The following is a 17,775-nucleotide window of genomic DNA, read 5'->3' as shown; positions in this document are numbered from 1 at the left end:
CCTGCTCTGCAGGGCAGGTAGGAGCAGTTGGGAAGGAAGGATGTAAGCAGGCTGTCTCTTCCGTCTCAAGGGGAAGTGCCAACTTGCACAGGCAAGTTAAATAAGGGTGTCAAATATTCTTCGGAGGTTTCCTTTGGTAGACGTGACCCCCATCTGGTTAGATTTGGGTGGGACGTCTACTGCAGCAAAGGGAAAAGGAATATCCCAGGGCGATTTGCCCACATCATTTGACCCCAAGCCCTGTCATCCCTAGGAGAGTAACAACATGGTGGTTCCCGCCATGCAGCTGGCCAGCAAGATCCCAGACATGTCCGTGCAGCTGTGGTCGTCGGCGCTCCTGAGGGGTGAGTGTTGGAGAAGAGAGCTCTAGCTCAGAGCAGCCGCTTTGGTGCAGGAGCTCCCTGGTTCAGTCCCGGCATCTGTCGTTTGAAAAGGTTCATGTCTAGGAGTCACTGACCTGGGGGCGGCTCTTCTCTCTGCCCAAGACCCTGGAGAGCTGCTGCCAGTCAGTGGACATTACTAGGTTTGATAGATAGACAAATAGTCTGGCTTGGTTAGAGGGCAGCTTCCCAGTGCATGTTGCTTGCATGCTGTAAGCTTTCCTGTTCAAGCCTCCTGATGGTCCCGCTTTGCTGGGCTAGTTATTTGCTCTTCCTAGTTATTGGGAGGGTGGGAGTAGAACTTCCCCTTTTCCTCTAGGGGCCTACCTGATCCCCTTTATCGGAGGGTGCAAACGTTGCTTCAGTCAATGCAGAATGGGATTCTGTGAGCCCTCAAGTGCTTATTTTAAGAAATGAAAAAAGAGGGCAAGCGCTTAATGCCGTGCCAGACATAGTGGGTGTTGTTCTTTGTTTGCCTTCCATTGGTGCTCAGGGTGCTGTGTTCAGATGCAGAGTTGCATCTCACTGGCTTTAAGGCTGCTGTAGCTTTGCTCCTGGTAGACAAATGAAGCAGCAGCCATTTCCCGGGCTTCCTAAGGACCTTGCCTGCAGTGACCCAGATAGATAGATAGATAGATAGATAGATAGATAGATAGATAGATAGATAGATAGATAGATAGATAGATAGATAGATAGATAGATAGATAGATAGATATGCACAGGATGGAGACTGACTGGCTGATTGATTGATTGATTGATTGATTGATTGATTGATTATTGCCGTGTTTACTCAGCTACATGGCAGGCAAAGAGATTATATCTGCTGCCTTCCTTTCCGCTTCAGCTTCTATTTTGAATTCTGTCTAGGCCATTGGAATTGTTCTCTCATTCTGTGGCTGGGTGGCTCCAGAATGCTGAGCCTTTTTGCTTTATAGATCTGGGGTTAGTAGGTGGGGGTTGCAGTTTCTGGAAGTTGTGTTTAAATCTGTGGCGGCACCCCCCCCCAAAAAAAGTCCCTCCATCAGCCCTTGCTTCCTGCTCCCACCTGGGACATCCTTCAGAGGGCTGGTTTTGAACCTCTTGGAGCAAATATATACTTGGAAACAGTTGCCAACGTATGAAATTGCCTGATACCTAGTCAAAAACCTGATCCATGTATGGTAGGGCTGAGGAAGTTGTGGACCTCGAGATGTTGCTGGGTGACAGCTCCCACCATCATCCCTGGCTATTGGCCCCATTGGCTGCTGAGGCTGATGGGAGTGGAAGTCCAGCAATGTCTGGAGGGCCACAGTTTTCCCAGCCCTGATCTGTGGGTTGTATCTAACCAAGTTATTTATTAATTTATTAATTGATTTATATCCTGCCTTTCCTCCCAGCAGGAGCCCAGGGCAGCAGTTACATACTCTGAATAAGTTATATTCAGAGTAGACCCATTCAAATTAATGGGCATGACTTATTAGGGTCCATTAATTTCAATGGGTCTACTATGACTTAACTGGATACAACCCTATGTGTTTCCTTCATTTATTCGTTACCACCCACTTTTCACTCAAGGTGATGTAACTGGTATGTGCTCTGTCTTCCCCTCCTCGGTTGGTAACATTTTAACCTCTCAACACCTGGTCAGGCAGCTTTAGGCTGACAGTACGTGACGGCCAGGATCACCTCTTGAGCTTCATGGATGGCCAAGGATTTGAAGCCAGGTTTCTCCCGTCCTAGTCCAACGCTCTAAGCCAGAGGTGGGGAACCTTTGGACCCCCAGAACTGTATCTCCCATCAGCCCTGGCGGACCACAAATGTTCCCCACCTGTGCTGTAACTACTATACCCCACAGTCTACTCTTGGCCTGCATTGGCTTTCCAAGATAACTCCGGACAGTTATTGGAATGTGCAAAATGGCAGGTCCTGACATCCTACGTCTTGGAGACGAGTTGCCGGTCCCCAGGTGCCGTAGGCAAACAACAGAAATGGATGCAGCATGCGATGAGTGTCGTAGTGTTGCTGTCTGTCGTCTTTCTGTATGTTTTCCAACCCGGTGCCCTCCAGATGTTTCAGACTACAATTCCCATCAGCTTCCAGCCAGCCCAGGATTGTCAAAGGCTTTTTCAGACATAAACCTGGGCTTTCACGCTGATGATTCCTATTCTTTTGAAGAGAAAGTACTTTGTTACCATTTCTCTCTCTTTTGTAAACACTCCTGCTTTTAAAAGCTTGCTGATTTTGATGCCTGTTTGTTATTTATTTCTTTATTGTGGGGCACAGGGGGGCAGAAGGTAGATTGGCATCTACTGGTTAAGTCCGCTGGGTGTTTTGCAGTAGTAAATGGGCAAGAACTTCTTGACTCCCAACTGTTCAATCACAGCAAGGGGAAAACAGGCTTCCCCACCTAAATTAGGCTGCTGCGATGAAGAAAGCTAACCCAGGAGTGTGAGTTTTGTGCAAAAGGATTGTAACCTCAGGTCGGTTCTGGTACTGAAAACAAATTCCGTGCACTTGAAGCATGCTCCGAGGCATCCTGCTGCTGGTGTTGGTTTTAGATTCTAACTGCATATATGTCTTCTTCACCTGCCTGTGGTTGGCTAGATCTTGGTGTTCTAGTAAAAAAACAAATTAAACCTGACGAGCCTAAAGTCTGCCCACCCCTGAGACTACGCCATTGGTGTGACATGGTGCTTCCCAAACGATGAGAGGGGCAGTTGCACCCCCCTCCTCAAAGGAGCTTGCCACCTAACCTACTTTCCCTTTCTGTCTCTCTCTTCAACAAGATCTGAACAAAGCGTGTGGGAATGCCATTGATGCCCACGAAGCAGCGCAGATGCACCAGAACTTCTCGCAGCAACTCCTCCAGGACCACATCGAGGCCTGCAGTCTCCCAGAGCACAACCTCATCACGGTATTTCTTCCCACCTGCTACCCCCACTGTAGAAAAGCCTGGGTGCCCCCTTCCTCTGCCTCCAGAGTAGACCCGTTGAAGAATTAATGGATTAATAAGTTAGTTGTGTCTTTTAATTTCAGCAGGGCCCACTCTTGAGTGCGATAAATGTTGGATGCTACCCTGGATCTGTATTATTATTACCAGTATTGCTGTTCACCTGTTTATCTATACTGCCTTTCTGCCAAGCCACCTGAGGCAGCTTACTATATAAATACCAGAATCAATGATAAAAAATGTAAACATTGGCCCTGGGGAATGGGTGGAGGGAACAGTCCAGTGGGAACAGGCCCTGATGGCTGTGCCTGTCCCCGTGGCTAGCAACCCTGTCAGCAGTCGTGTAACATACTGCTGATGCCCAAATAGGCTTCCAAGCAGTTTGGATTTTGCTAATTGATTTTATCAGTCTTTTTTTAAGTCCCATCTCATGATATATTGTGCCCTGATTTTACTGTAAACCACTTTGAAATCCTTTTTGTGGTGTAAATAAAATAATGTCACTGCCGACTTGTGGGAGCAAATTCCCAAAGAGGTACAAGGGGTAGTAAGGGCCACCAGTTCGGAGAGCTTTAAAAGGGTATTAGCCTTTTCGTTCTCTATGGCTGTTTATCAATGGCTACTAGCCACAGGGGCTGTTGCCCCTCTGCTGTCAGGGGCAGTCTGTCTGGGAATGCCCATTCCTGGGAATCGCACATGGCAGAGTTGCTGCTGTGCTCAGGTCCTGCTTGAGGGCTGCCCAGAAGAGGCATCTAGTTGGCTACAGTGAGCACAGGATGCTGGACTAGGTGGGGCCCTTTGGCCTGATCCAGCAGGGAGATGCTGATGTTCTTAAAATACCTTTTAAGTCGCAAAATGGCTATATAAACTCTGCTTTTAAAGTAAGCCAAGCATTTCCGTGATGCAGGCTGCCAAACAGGAGGTACTGATCTTGACAGGGTGTCGTAACGTTCCCACGTGGCTCACCCACCAACCATTCATACTGATCTGCTCCTTTTGTTTCCTGCCTCGTACAGTGGACAGATGGACCCCCACCTGTACAGTTCCAGGCACAGAACGGACCCACCACCAGCCTGGCCAGTCTGTTATGAAAGGAGGACGTGCAGCCTTCATTCGGAAAGGAGGATTTTTTCCCGTAATGCTGAGCTTTTTAAACAAAGAAACAAAGGGTGGATTCTTCGCCTCACCTTGTAGGTGTCGCACTGGAGATTCGTTTCATAGACACGCAAGTGTGGTGCAGCCACTCTAAGCTCCTTTTTAAGGTTTGTGTGTGTGCGTAGGTCATCTGGATCACATACGCGTGTGTCTACATAAATGCACCGTGTTGTTGTGATGCATCCCTTCCTGTTACCCAGAATTAGGTTTTACATAATTCACGTGGGCAAGTGCTCCTATTTGGGGGTGAAAAACCTTTCTAATGAAGGAAAAGAAAACCTGTATTGGTATTCTAGGGGGAAAACCTGTCTACCACCTTTCTGATTTAAAATCTGTCCCTGAAGGTGCCACGTTCCTGCAGTTTAACTGGTCCTCTTTTAGCCTTCTTGTATTCCCAGAGCTGTTACATTTGCTTTCTTGATGGCATTTGCTGTCAGAAATACTGATGGTGGTCCAGCAGCTACCGGCCAGCACAGGGTCTGTGTTCCCCCACAAGGGAACCTGCTGCCTCATTTTTGGTCTGGCCTATAGTGGGGGGAAACATGCACAGGAGTGTGAAATGAAAATGGACTGTGGGGCACTCCAGAGAATGATTGCTGTGTGTTTTTGAAGGGAGCGCTCTGTGGCAGTTCATGCAGGGGAGTAGCTCATAGCCCCTGAATCTGCTGTGTTGATTACTCCTCCCCAGAAAAGATAAATCTCTTTCCCTTCTAAATGCTCTTTGCTTTTCCTTCTAAATGCTCTTTGCATTTTCCAAAATGTTATTTTGTTTCTAAGGGGGGAAAATTCAGTGATTTCCCATTCTGTCTGTGGGAGGACAGACTCAACAAGCTAGCCTTGCCCTTTTCCTTTTGGTAGAGCCCAATGTTCATAAATGCAGGCATCCACAGTTACCACACTCCTGCCCTCTGGGGCCAAGTGCCCCCTTGCCCTCTCTGGCGAGGACTGCTCAGAAAGGACTCTGCCTCTCCCTCCCAGTCCTCTGTGCTTGCTGGTGGAACTGGGAGACAGGAGAAGTGAAGGCTTGGCTAGTAAGCCAAGCTTTTCTTTGTGAGCTCCTGCGTAGATCAGCTCCAGGGATCCATTTGTGATGGGCTGCTGTCTGGTCCGTGTGGGTACAACAGAAGAAGGGCAGAATGCAGTACTGGGCACAAAGTTCAGGACATTGAGAACCTTGCCTTTCTTTTTTTAAGTTTCTAACTCTTAAGAGCTGCGGAGGATACATTTGAAAGAAACAAGTTTCTAGCCCTCAATGGCCGCAGATATATATTTGAAAGTGTTTATATGGGCAGTTGTCTTGTGAGGTCTCAGGCGCTGGGGGTGGGTGGGTTACTAAACATGCTTTCCAGTGTTTGGAGGATAGTGTGTCCTTGCCCCTCCTGTGACTAGCAAAATGGGAATATGTTTTGCGAAGTACTAAAAGTAATTGTGCAGAGGCGGTCAATTTGCATAATTTATTCACGTTGCAAACTCCAGCTTTGCCTGGCGAAGGACGTCTATTTTATTTTTTAGCACAGGGATGCAGCCCTGCTCTGTGAGTGCGTGCGTTTTTAAGGAAACAGTTGGTTCTGTAACCAGATCACGTGAGCGTTCAATCATGCATTTTTTAAAATGAGAATATTCTTACTCTGACAGTGGCTGCCAGGGTGGCCCCCTTCCCCCCAATCATGCTCTTCCATTCCCCCTGCCTGACTCCCAAAACCATTGGCTCTGTGGCAGACTTCCACAAGGTTTTCTAAAGCTGGTTGATAATGTGCAAAAATTGTCTGAGCAGGAAGCTGTTTGCAGTGTTTAGAGTGAGCAGAAAGTTTGGAAGTAACCCCTTAGAGAAGCTCCAAGTGCTTGTTAGTTCATGAGAATGCAGACTGTGCCTCTCTCTTATCCCCTGGGAGAGGTGCAGATACGTCAATGAACTGAGGCTTCCCTACAGCCTTGAGTCGCTTGTGCTGCTGCGATGCCTCGAGGCCCATTTTGTCTCTACAGCCTACATTTAGGATAAAATGGAGTCAGAGTGTCAAATGTCTGCAACGCTGTTGAGAAAGTCTGTGATAGACTGTACACCTATGGCGTGCTGTCTCTCGGGAGGGGAAGTGTTCCAATGATCTTTCCTGTGCAACTTTTAGCTAGATGTAAGTAAAGCCAGCTCAACGAGCTTGACATTTCTACAAACCTCTCAGAATTGGTAACTTGCTGCCGTGGATCTTTTTGGATGTCTGGGCCTTAAGAGAAGGATGGCTATTTTCTGTATTAGTCAAAGTTGAGGGGGTGTTCAGTTCTCCAGAGAGTGGTTCAGGGACCAGAAGCGAGTATAGCTCTGTGGAGGCCACGTATGTGATACCATGAAGAATTGAGAGGTTTTAAATGCGTATTACAACTTTGGAATAAAGCACTGAATTGAACCTGGGTGAACTTCCCCACATGTTGGGATAGGACACCCCCACACCCCCCAAGGCAGGGAGCAGATTAAAATTGCTTTGAGGGGTCAGATCTACCTAGACTACCATCTCTGCTATAATATCTGTTCCCCTGCCCCCATCCCAACTGGCCTCTCTGTTGCAACCAGGGGTCCCACCTCCCCAGAAAATCCTCCTTGGGACAGTAGCTTAGGTGAGCATGTGCACTTGGGACTTTGCACAGTTAAAATATGGAATCTGCCAGCTTGGGCATGAGAAGGTCTTGCTGGATCACTCTTTAACAATACTCTCTTCTCCTCATGTAAACACTCTCTATGATCAGAGTTCTTTTTATGTACTTAAAAAAAAAGTGTGCTTTAGTAAATTTGTACAGTTTTGTCTTTTAGCCTTTTTTCAAAAGCGTTTAACCTTTTCCTAGCGATAATGTGCAAACATAAACAAGATGTACAGCCAGTTTTATTTGTCTTCATTGATTGTTCATTTTTGCCAAGGGTGGACACTCGAAGAACCTCCGAATTCCATTTGTAGATGTGGGGTGCGCCTCTTAAGCAGAATTGTGTGTACACCTCTGAATGCAGTGGGGTCTATGGATTTCAGTTTTTTTTTTTTAAGAAATGACGTTTCTAGTCCTTATGGCTAAGCTGTGGTGGTCCCTAGGAGGTACACTGGTATCTTTGGTTGCCATGTTGGCAAACCCTGGGCTATGGTATGATTGGACAGGTGTGGCTGACACCACCTGAACCCCCAAGCCGAACACGATGTCTAGTGATTGAGGCAGCTTTTACCCTCTGCCATGATGAACAGAGAGAGAGAAATTTAGGAGTTAATGCTGTGGGATTTGCTGTTGAGGAGACACAGTGTTCAGTGGCTGCTGTGATGGGTGGGGCACCATAAAAAGGTTGTCACATAGAGGAGGGCTGGGATCTCTTCTCGATCGTTCCAGAGTGCAGGACACAGAATAATGGGCTCAAGTTGCAGGAAGCCAGATTTCGACTGGACATCAGGAAAAACTTCCTAACTGTTAGAGCCCTATGACAATGGCACCAATGACCTAGAGAGGTGGTGGGCTCTCCCGACACTGGAGGCATTCAAGAGGCAGCTGGACAGCCATCTGTCGGGAATGCTTTGAGTTGGATTCCTGCATTGAACAGGGGGTTGGACTGGATGGCCTTACAGGCCCCTTCCAACTCTACTATGATTCTATAAGTATAACCCTGGCTGGGCAATCCCTCTTTTTCTTTACCAGGCCCAGCATTTTGCCAGAGCAGGACATTTGGGGAATGGGATCCTGGCAGGTGCTGCCCTGGAGCCGGAGCTTCTGTCCTGATGTGCCAATTGGGACTTGTGTTATCACATGGATTTTGCTCTTCCTGGAAGTTCTGATATAGCCCTTGGCCCATCACGAATCCAGCCTCCAGTTCTCACAGTGGCCAAAGAAATGCCCCAGAGCGGCACTTGGGCGCAGCAGCAACTCTCCCCATTTATTGTGGAGGCAGAGCACAGCCATCATAGCTGCTAACCACAGAGAGCCTTATCCTCCATGAAAAAGGAGGCTCCAGCGTGACGATGGCTTTACTGAAATTGGGGGAGGTGGGACTGTGCTTGTGGACTCCTTTTCAGCAACCCCGCCAGGCCCAGCTTTTCTGGAATCAGCTTGGCTGTTCCTTCCTCTGTCTGTTGTTGTTACGTGCCTTCAAGTCGGTTGCGACTTACGAAGACCCTATGAATCAGCGACCTCCGATAGCATCTGTCTTGAACCACCCTGTTCAGACCTTGTAAGTTCAGGTCTGTGGCTTCCTTGATGGAATCAATCCATCTCTTGTTTGGTCTTCTTCTTTTTCTGTTCCCTTCTGTTTTTCCCAGCATTATGGTCTTTTCTAGTGAATCATGTCTTCTCATGATGTGTCCAAAGTATGATTCAGTTTCATCATTTTAGCTTCTAGTGACAGTTCTGGTTTTTGTTCTGACACCCAATAATTTATCTTTTTCGCATTCCATGGTATGCGCAAAGCTCTCCAACACCACGTGTCAAATGAGTTGATTTTTCTCTTACCGCTTTTTTCACTGTCCAACTTTCACATCCATACATAGAGATCGGGAATACCATGGTCTGAATGATCCTGACTTTGGTGTTCAGTGATACATCTTTGCATTTGAAGACCTTTAATCTAGTGTACATAATGCCAAATCAAACTTGTCTGCATCAAGACAAACTAGGAGCCTGGGTTTGGATGCAACACTAACCTCAACCAGGGCTAAGCTTTGGATAGGGTGGTGGGTCATCTATGCTCCAGGAGCCCAGTCATTTGCTCATATGCGCTAAGCCATGGTTTTGCTTAGGACTGCATGCTGTGTCCCTCTGACAACACCAGAAAAAGAAATGCCAGTCATGCATGTATATCACTGAAATCAATGCACCTGTGTTTTTTTATTTTAAAAAAACTTTGTGTGGGGGGTGAGTCTAACGTTTCTGTTTATCAGCCCTGATCCCACCAAACATGATGGCCTTTTAAAAGAGCTTAAACCATTTAGTTGTGTGGTTTTATATTTGCTTCTCAAAAAGAAATGTGTGGCTTAAGCACAAGTTAAAGGGTTTAGGAGTAAGGGTGCGCTCTATGATAGCTACTGGCAGCATCCATGGTTTAAATCTGGTCTCACCAGGGGTCTTGAGCTAAGCTCCACTCCCCCACCCCAAATGTGCAGCCTCACTTTTCTCTGGCTGCAGTATGGGTGTAATAATAGTGATCTACCTTACCGGCTTCTTGTAAGCCTTGCCAAAAAAAAAGTGAATGTGTATGTTGACTAGTACTGTTGGGGGAAAGAAACTAAAGTATTAATGTAAGCTAAGCAAAACAAAACACCTGCCTTGCAGAGCAGGCCTACATGTCAGGCTTCCATTCATTTCTTCTTTATCTGGTAGGAAACAGGAGCCCCTTTGAGACTTTCAAATCTTTTAAGTCCCACCCTGTGTGCTCAAGGGCCTGTTGGATTAAAAACTTCCTCATTGGTGAGCTGTCTCTGTCTATCAAGGGAGCTGGCGAATTGGAATTTCAAAAGGTCAGCCCAGCAATCACTCAGGGGTGGGGCTTGGGTTGTTATGGAAGCATGCCTCGATTCTGATAGGTCAGGCTCGCTTAATTGACGAGCGTACAATCCAGTCTTCGGGAGAAGATAAGCCCGGCGTGGAGTATAGGTGAAATCGTTTCAGGCAGCAAACATTTCTGGTTCAGATTTGAGAGCTCTGCCGTAATACAGGACTGTACGCCACAATTACTTGTAATTGAGAGTAAATCCTGTAGCACTCCATAGGACTTACTTCTGAGTCAACATCCATAGGATTGCGCTGTACATAAGTCGCAACTTACTTGAATGCCATGAAAAGAGGGTCGCAATGGAACAGGAAGAGCTGCTGGCCCACTGCGGGTTGTGCTCAACTAAGTCCGACCTAGACAATGGGATTACTGTGAGTAGAGCGGGGGAAGGGCCATAGCTCCGTGGTAGAGCATCTGCCTTGCGTGCATAAGGGCCCAGGTTCAATCCCCAATGGTAGGGCCTGAAATCCTGGAGAGCCACTGCCGGTCAGTGTAGGCAGTACTGAGCTCGGTGGACCAACTGTATAAGGCAGCTTCCTGTGTTCCTGAGTGTAACTTAACTGCATACAACCTGATGTTTCAATAGGGCCACTCCCGGCCAAAAAAATTAATACAGATTTGCATATTTATTTATTTATTTTATTAAGCTTATATACCGCCCGACTAGCAAACAGTTCTCTGGGCGGTGAACATAAAAACATATACAATAATAAAATTACAGGATCTAATACAACAAGTATATAAAAGTACACCATCTAAAATAAAATTACAACATTTACTCAAATTAACTTAGATTAAAATTCTTCAGAGTAGAGAAAGGTTTTAACCTGGCGCCGAAAGGATAATAGTGTCGGCGCCAGGCGTACCTCCTCGGGGAGACTATTCCACAATTCGGGGGCCACCACTGAGAAGGCCCTAGATCTTGTTACTACCCTCTGGGCCTCCCTATGGGTCGGGACCCGGAGGAGGGCCTTCGTAGTAGACCGTAGTGTACAAGCTGGTTCGTATCGGGAGAGGCGTTCCAGCAGATATCGTGGTCCCGCGCCGTATAAGGCTTTATAGGTTAGTACCAGCACTTTGAATCTGGCCCGGAAGCATATTGGAAGCCAGTGCAGGCGAGCCAGAACAGGTGTTATATGCTCAGACCGCTTGGTTCTTGTTAGCAGTCTGGCCGCTGCATTTTGCACTAGCTGTAGCTTCCGAACCTTCTTCAGAGGTAGCCCTACGTAGAGCGCGTTGCTGTAGTCCAAACATGAGGTTACCAGAACATGAACCACTGATGCAAGGTCCTCCTTACTCAGATAGGGACGTAGCTGGGCTACCAACCGAAGTTGGTAGAATGCATTCCGTGCCACCGAGGCTACATGAGCCTCGAGTGATAGGGAAGAGTCTAAAACGACTCCCAGACTACGAACCTGCTCCTTTAGGGGGAGTGTAACCCCGTCCAGGACAGGGTATGTATCCACCGTCTGACCAGAGAAACCATCCACCAGCAGCATCTCAGTCTTATCAGGATTGAGTCTCAGCTTGTTCGTTCTCATCCAGTCCATTGTCGCGTCCAGGCAACGGTTCAGCACATCGACCGCCTCACCTGAAGAAGATGAAAAGGAGAAGTACAGCTGCGTGTCATCAGCGTACTGATGACAACGCACTCCAAAACTCCAGATGACCGCACCGGACGGCTTCATATAGATGTTAAAAAGCATGGGAGACAGAACCGAACCCTGCGGGACCCCATATTGGAGAACCCACGGTGTCGAGCAATGTTCCCCAAGTATTATCTTCTGGAGACGGCCCGCCAAGTAGGAGCGGAACCACTGCCAAGCAGTGCCTCCAACACCCAACTCCGCAAGCCATAAAAGTTACATGCATGCTAATTGGAAATCTGAATGGGGATGCAATGCATCTATCTCCCCACAGTGGAGAGGACTGTGATCAGTTGTGTGTGCTGTCCAGGGTCAAGCCTTCCCTTCTGAGTGGAGCCAATGGTAGACCTACTCAGAGTAGACCTATTGAAGTGAATGGACAAGATTAATTTAGGTCTACTCTGAGTAGAACCCTTTATCATTAAACTGGACTTGAACCTGGTCTCTGTAAAGTAGGAGTCAGGGTCACCCGAAGAAGGGTTGGTGGGGAGGGGGAGTCATTCAATCCTTCCCCCCCCCATCTCAGTGGCAAGAGCAGCCGCTTGGCAAGCAAAAGGTCCCAGGTTCAACCCCCAATGGGATCTCCAGGTAGGGCTGGGGGAGACCCCCGAGCTCTGAAGCCCTGGAGATTTAGAGGGAAAATACTTACAAAAAGCATGTTCCGTTACTTTCACTTGGGAACCGGAAATATGCTTGAAACAACCATTGTAATAAATTGTGCTTCCCTTCTGTGCGTCTGCGCAACATGGAGTTATGATACACCGTATCGCAGATCACCTCCGAGATCTTTTTGACACTTCCGGCTTCCAGTGGAATTTACTTCCAAGTAAATGCAATTCCAGTGCAAAGAATAAGAAGGGAATTTTCCCTATAGAGAGAGTGAGACACCAAATGCTAGTGGGGCTGCCCCTCTACTTTCATAGAAAAATTCATGCCCACCCATAGAGGCTGTCCACTTATATTCTGAAATGACAATGACTTGTCTTTCAGCTACCTCTGCAGCCGCAGCAAGAAAAAAGTGGGTGTGGAGGGAGAAAGATGAAGGGGGCGTGCCTTGAGTGGGGCGCGATGAGGCACGTGGAATCTCTCGCGTCCCGCCTTCCTCTTTGCCCTCATTGGCCTATTCTTCCCCTCGAAACTTCTCACTGGTGATATTTCCCTGTCTGTCAAGCAAAAGCCGGCGGATTTGATTTTCACAAAGGGGGCGTGTCTCGGACCCGGAGAAGAAAAAAGAAAGTTCACGGAGGGGGTGGGTGAAAGGAGAGTCCGGAAAAGGGGCGGAACTTTGGACAATGGGGGCGTGGCTTGATTGGAGAAGATGGAGGCGTACAGGGGAAAGTGGCGTGGCTTGAGGAGGAAGAGGGCTGGGGAGTTTTGAGGAAGGGGCGTGGCTCGAAAGGGGACAGTAGAGACGCCCTGGAGGAGGAGTCTGGAGGGGAAAGGGGGCGCGGCGTTGGGAACGCGGCAGATGAGAAGAAGGGGCGGGGCTATGGCTGCGCGCGCACCTGGGGTGGAGCGGGCTGCTGAGGGGGGGGCAGACAAGGGGGCGCGGCCCGATTGGCGAAGGGCGATCGCCCGCCTTTTTCCCTCGCTCTCGCGGGGGCTCCTTTCCCGCGCATGCGCGCTCTCCTCCTCCCGCCACCTCCTCCTGTCAGCGGCCACCTGAGGGAGCCTCCCCGCCTTCCTCCGTCCGCCGGGCCGGGCCTCGCCTTGTGAGGAGGACGGAGGCGGCGCGGAGGAGACCGAAGGTAGCGGCCCTCAGGAAGGAGGACGAAGCTGCCGCCGCCGCCGAGGTAAAAGCCGGCGGCCAAGCGGGGCCTGCGCTGCCCATTCGTGTCATGCGGGGCGATGTCGCCCCCCTACTGAGGGGGAGACGCACCGAGATGACGCACGCGGGCGTTGCTGGGCCTCCCCCTCTGACGAAGGGCCTAACCGGGGGGGGGAGTCACACTGGGAGGAATCCCTCTCGCCCCGCCCCTTTTCCTGGGGGTCACGTGGTTTTTTGGGGGTGGGGGATGAAGGAGGAGGGAAGTAACTGGGAAAGGCCAATGGGAGGAGCTGCAAGTATTGGGGGGCTGGTTTTTTGGAGGGGTGTTGGGGGTCAAAGGGGCTTGGTAGTTTGGGAGGGCTTTGGGGGTGCAAAGGGGGTTATGTGGTTTTGGGGGCAGGAATGTGGTTGGGGAAAGGTTTTCTTAGGGGGAGGAGGAACCAGGGGATGTTTTGGGTTTGGGGGAGCAGTTTGGGATGGGGGCATTTTAATGGTGGTTAGTTAGTTAGGGTGCTGCTGTATGGCTCGGGAGACCTGGGTTCCAATCCCCACTCAGCCCATGAAGCTCACAGGGCGAGCACTGCCTCTCGGCCTCACCTACCTCACAGGGTTGTTGTGAGGATAAAACAGGGAGTGTAAACCACCTTAAGATCCTTCGAGGAAAACGTGGGATATAAATGTAAGAAATAAATAATAATGGCAGGAATTTATGCTATTGCCGTTCAGCGGGTAGGTGGGGACTCCCTACTGGGTTGCAGTGGGTCACAACAGCAGAACTTCGGCCAAACAAATAGATATATGGTGTAAAATAAATTAAGAACCGGATCCCTAAACGCGTGTTTAGGTAAAGGTGGGTCCAGGGTCTAAAAACACTCAAAGGCTACCAGTCTGTGAGGACAGTGTTACAAAAAAAAATAAAATTGGATTGTATCCAACTAAGAGGATACCCATTGAAATTAAGGGACCTAAGTTAGTAATGTCTCTTAATTTCATTGGGTATACTCTTGAGTATGACTAATGTTTGGGTACAGCTGTCAGCATATGTTGCCAGTGCTAGTTGCCTTGAGAGGTTTTGTTTAAAGTTGAGAAATAATATTTGGCGGTATTTTAAAAACAGATTATGATGATGATGATCGGGTTGTTTTTTCTTAAAAAAAAACACTTGTTGAAATGTGTAATGGGTTGGCTCCAACTAAGTTTTACTCTGTGGAGACCCATTGAAATTAATGGATTTGAGTTAGCTGTGCCCACTGATTTCAATTGGTTTAGTGAGTCATAAACAACAAAGTCCATACTTTAAAAATGAACTTAACTTAGGCTGCATTCCTAACTCCACTTACCTGGGAGAAGGTCCCACTGAATTCAATACGACTTTTGAGTAGATGTAATTAGGATTGTGCTGTTAGTCATGTCCGTAGATCTCAATTAGTCTACTCTTAGTATGACTGATACATGCAAATGATTGTATTTTTTAAAAAAAATATGAGCCTTTTAAACCAACTTGTGAGGGCAGTGCATCCTGAAATGCAGGTTAAGCATCTTTCTCAAAACAAACAATAATAATATGAATGCTTAGTGTTAAGTAAATGTGAGGTTTTTTTTAATAATATGGGAAGCTTTACAGTGAAATTCTGTGCATGTCTACCTGGAAGTAAGCCCCACTAAGTTCAGTGGTATGTACTCCCAGGTCAATGTGCGTAGGATTGCTGTCCTTAGAGCGTTCATATCTGAAGTGGGGCTGGGGTCTGTTGGGGAGGAATGTATATTGGAGGCATTTAATAACAGTGTTACGAATGTTTAGCATTTGTGTACAGTGCTAGTTGCATTCAGGGCTTTTTAAGGTTGAAAGGTGCAGGTCTAAAAGTCAGGAACATAAGCTGCCTTATACTGAGTCAGACCATCAATCCGTCTAGCTCAGTATTGCCTACCCTGACTGGCAGCAGCTCACCAGGGATTCAGACAGGGAGTCTCTCCTAGCCCTACCTGCCATTGGAGATTGAACCTGGGACCTTCTGCATGCAAGAGCCGCTGAGCATGGTCCTTCCCTGCAGTGGGAAAATGAGGGTACAGTAGGGCCCCGCTTATATGGTGGGTTAGGGACCAGGCCCCCACCGTAAAGCGGAAATCGCCGTAAAGTGGAACCCATTGAGTATATTGGATCGTGTCATGTGAAAATGATGCAAAATCGGCTTTAAAATGGGGAATTTCCCCTAATTGAAAGCCACCGCATCAGCAGAACGCCGGAAAACAGAACGCCGTAAAGTGGGGCCCTACTGTATCTTTTTCTTACATAAATGTGTTATGGGAGAGGAGGGTTGGGCTCTGTTTCGGCCCCCTCCAAAGATGCATGGCAAGGATGTATAATCAAGAGGGGGGGTTGCCGTAGAATGGAATGGAGCGTTGGGGGCTGGGCAGAGGTCTCAGAATGAGCACAGGCAGCGTTGGCAGCTGCTAGACTATTGCCATGTGGTTTGTGTGGAGCTGCCTTTAAAAATGGTCTGGAAACTTGGTTCCCAAAGATGACCCCACGTTTGCAGGTTAGATAAAGACTTTGCTGTTTATCTAGGCGTTTTTAATACTTTAAGATCAGCCTTCCCAAGTTGTTGCCTTCTGCACTAACAACTTCCAGCAGCCCCAGCCAGCACAGCTGTGCTCCCAGCAGCCTCAGCATCATATGGTGCTGCTGGCTGGGGCTGGACCCAGTAGTCCAAACCATCTGGGTGGTGCTACCCAGGTTGTTGAAGACTGGGCCTCTGTGTTTTTAATCTGTTTTTTTTATTTTGGGGGTGTGGCAGTTCTGTTTTGTTGCATTTATATAACTTCTTTTTTTAAAAATGGTTCTATGTTTTACTTTGTATTTCAGCTGGCTTTTTAAAACTTATTTATTGTAAGCTGTCTAGAGAACTTTGTTATGGGGTGGCATAGAAATGTCAAAAAAAAATAAGGAAAAAAGGATCTTTGTGGGAGGGGGATTACATCAGGAGGTCACAAGAGCGGCGGGTGAAGAAGGGGGTATTTGGGGCACATGGGGAAACGGCCTTATATTGAGTCAGACCATTGGTCTGTCTATCTTAGTATTGTCTACACTGACTGACAATGGCTCTCCAGGGTTTCATACTCAGGGGATATTCCCAGCCCCACCTCAAGGTGCTGGGAATTGAACCTGGAACCTTCTGCCTGCAAACCTTGTGTTATAGCACCCACCTGCAGTCCTCCTCCTAAATATAAAGTAAGGCTCTAGTCCTAATCATTCTGAGTAGAGAGGCTGATTTAAATATGAACATTCCTCCTACAGAGTCAGTATCATTGGTCCATCCAGCTCAGTATTGTCTACACTGACTGGCAGCTGCTGTCCACAGTTTCAGACCAGGAGTCCTGGAGATACTGGGAAATGAACCTTCTGCATGCAGATCAGGTACTTTGCCATGGGGCTGCAGCCCTTTCCCAAATATAGTCCATAGGGGAGGGGTGTGTTTGCGAGAGTGAATGTGGAGGGCTGAGTAAGGATGCAGAATTGGGGAAGAGCCGGTTTGGGAGACTCGGGAGAGGGTGGGGTTGTTCCAATTACTTGCAGGGTGCTCCGGGAATATATACTTTGGTCCAGGTGTTCCAGGAAGGAAGGACAGGCTGAACAGGGAGGCAGTGCTGAGACCAGGCAGGTGGGAAATGAAGAGGGAGGCATAACCAGAGTCATGCAGGAGCTTGTTCTGTCCTAGGGACGGATGCTTTGCTGGTGGTAGAAGCCTTAGCAAAGGGAAGAGGAACCCCAGAGGGCACAAGGAGCAACAGGAGAGCCTCACAGAACCTGAAAAAGGACTAAGAAGTGTATGACGGCAGGAAGATCTGTGGTCTGGAGATGTATGAAGGGTTGCCTTAAGTTAGCTGGTAAACATACCGTTTCGTAGGTGAGAAGTGTAAAATTATGCACGGTGTAGAGAAAGTGGATAGGGAGAAGTTTTTCCTCCCTCTTCTAGTAACAAATGAGGGGAAAAGGAGCATTGTGGGAAGGGGATTACGTCGGGAGGCATTCAGTGAACCTGAACGTTGGAAAATTTAGGACAGACAGAAGAAAGCCCTTCTTCACACAACGCACACTTCTGTGGAATTTGCTCCAGCAGTAGTGATGACCACAAACTTGGACAGCTTGAAAAGAGGATTAGACAAATTAACGGAGGAGAGTAAGGCTATCAGTTGCCGGGGGTCACAGGTGTGGAGAGTTGCTGGGGCGTCCAGCTCCTGCTTGTGAGCGTCCCTTCTGGGGTGTCTGGTTGGCCACTGTGAGAACAGGATGTTGGCCTGATCCAGCACTGTAGGGCTCTTCTTAGGTTCTTACAAGGTCAGAGGGAAAAGAATATACAGCAATAAAAATCATATACGGTTGTTATTAGAAT

The 17,775-nt window shown here is 48.1% G+C and overlaps 2 protein-coding genes across 5 annotated transcripts in view; both read left to right on the top strand.

The window, feature by feature from the left end:
- The window catches only part of MAU2 (MAU2 sister chromatid cohesion factor), a 32,708-nt gene extending 25,377 nt beyond the window's left edge, over positions 1–7,331 (top strand). The window contains exons 17-19 of the mRNA XM_061600626.1: positions 254–344; positions 3,146–3,273; positions 4,326–7,331. Of these exons, the coding sequence (XP_061456610.1) occupies positions 254–344; positions 3,146–3,273; positions 4,326–4,400 (294 nt within the window). The 3' untranslated portion in view covers positions 4,401–7,331. The remainder of the gene's footprint in view (positions 1–253; positions 345–3,145; positions 3,274–4,325) is intronic.
- A 5,924-nt stretch (positions 7,332–13,255) lies between these two features.
- The window catches only part of GATAD2A (GATA zinc finger domain containing 2A), a 91,553-nt gene continuing 87,033 nt past the window's right edge, over positions 13,256–17,775 (top strand). The window contains exons 1-2 of one of the 4 annotated variants that reach the window (XM_061601703.1): positions 13,256–13,409; positions 16,680–16,799. In XM_061601703.1, the coding sequence (XP_061457687.1) occupies positions 16,776–16,799 (24 nt within the window). In that variant the 5' untranslated portion in view covers positions 13,256–13,409; positions 16,680–16,775. The remainder of the gene's footprint in view (positions 13,410–16,679; positions 16,800–17,775) is intronic. The other 3 variants (XM_061601701.1, XM_061601707.1, XM_061601709.1) reach the window with 3 other exon arrangements.

Source organism: Rhineura floridana, chromosome 18 (assembly GCF_030035675.1).
Source record: "Rhineura floridana isolate rRhiFlo1 chromosome 18, rRhiFlo1.hap2, whole genome shotgun sequence".
Lineage (NCBI taxonomy): Eukaryota > Metazoa > Chordata > Lepidosauria > Squamata > Rhineuridae > Rhineura > Rhineura floridana.
This window is presented reverse-complemented; position numbering and strand designations above follow the sequence as displayed.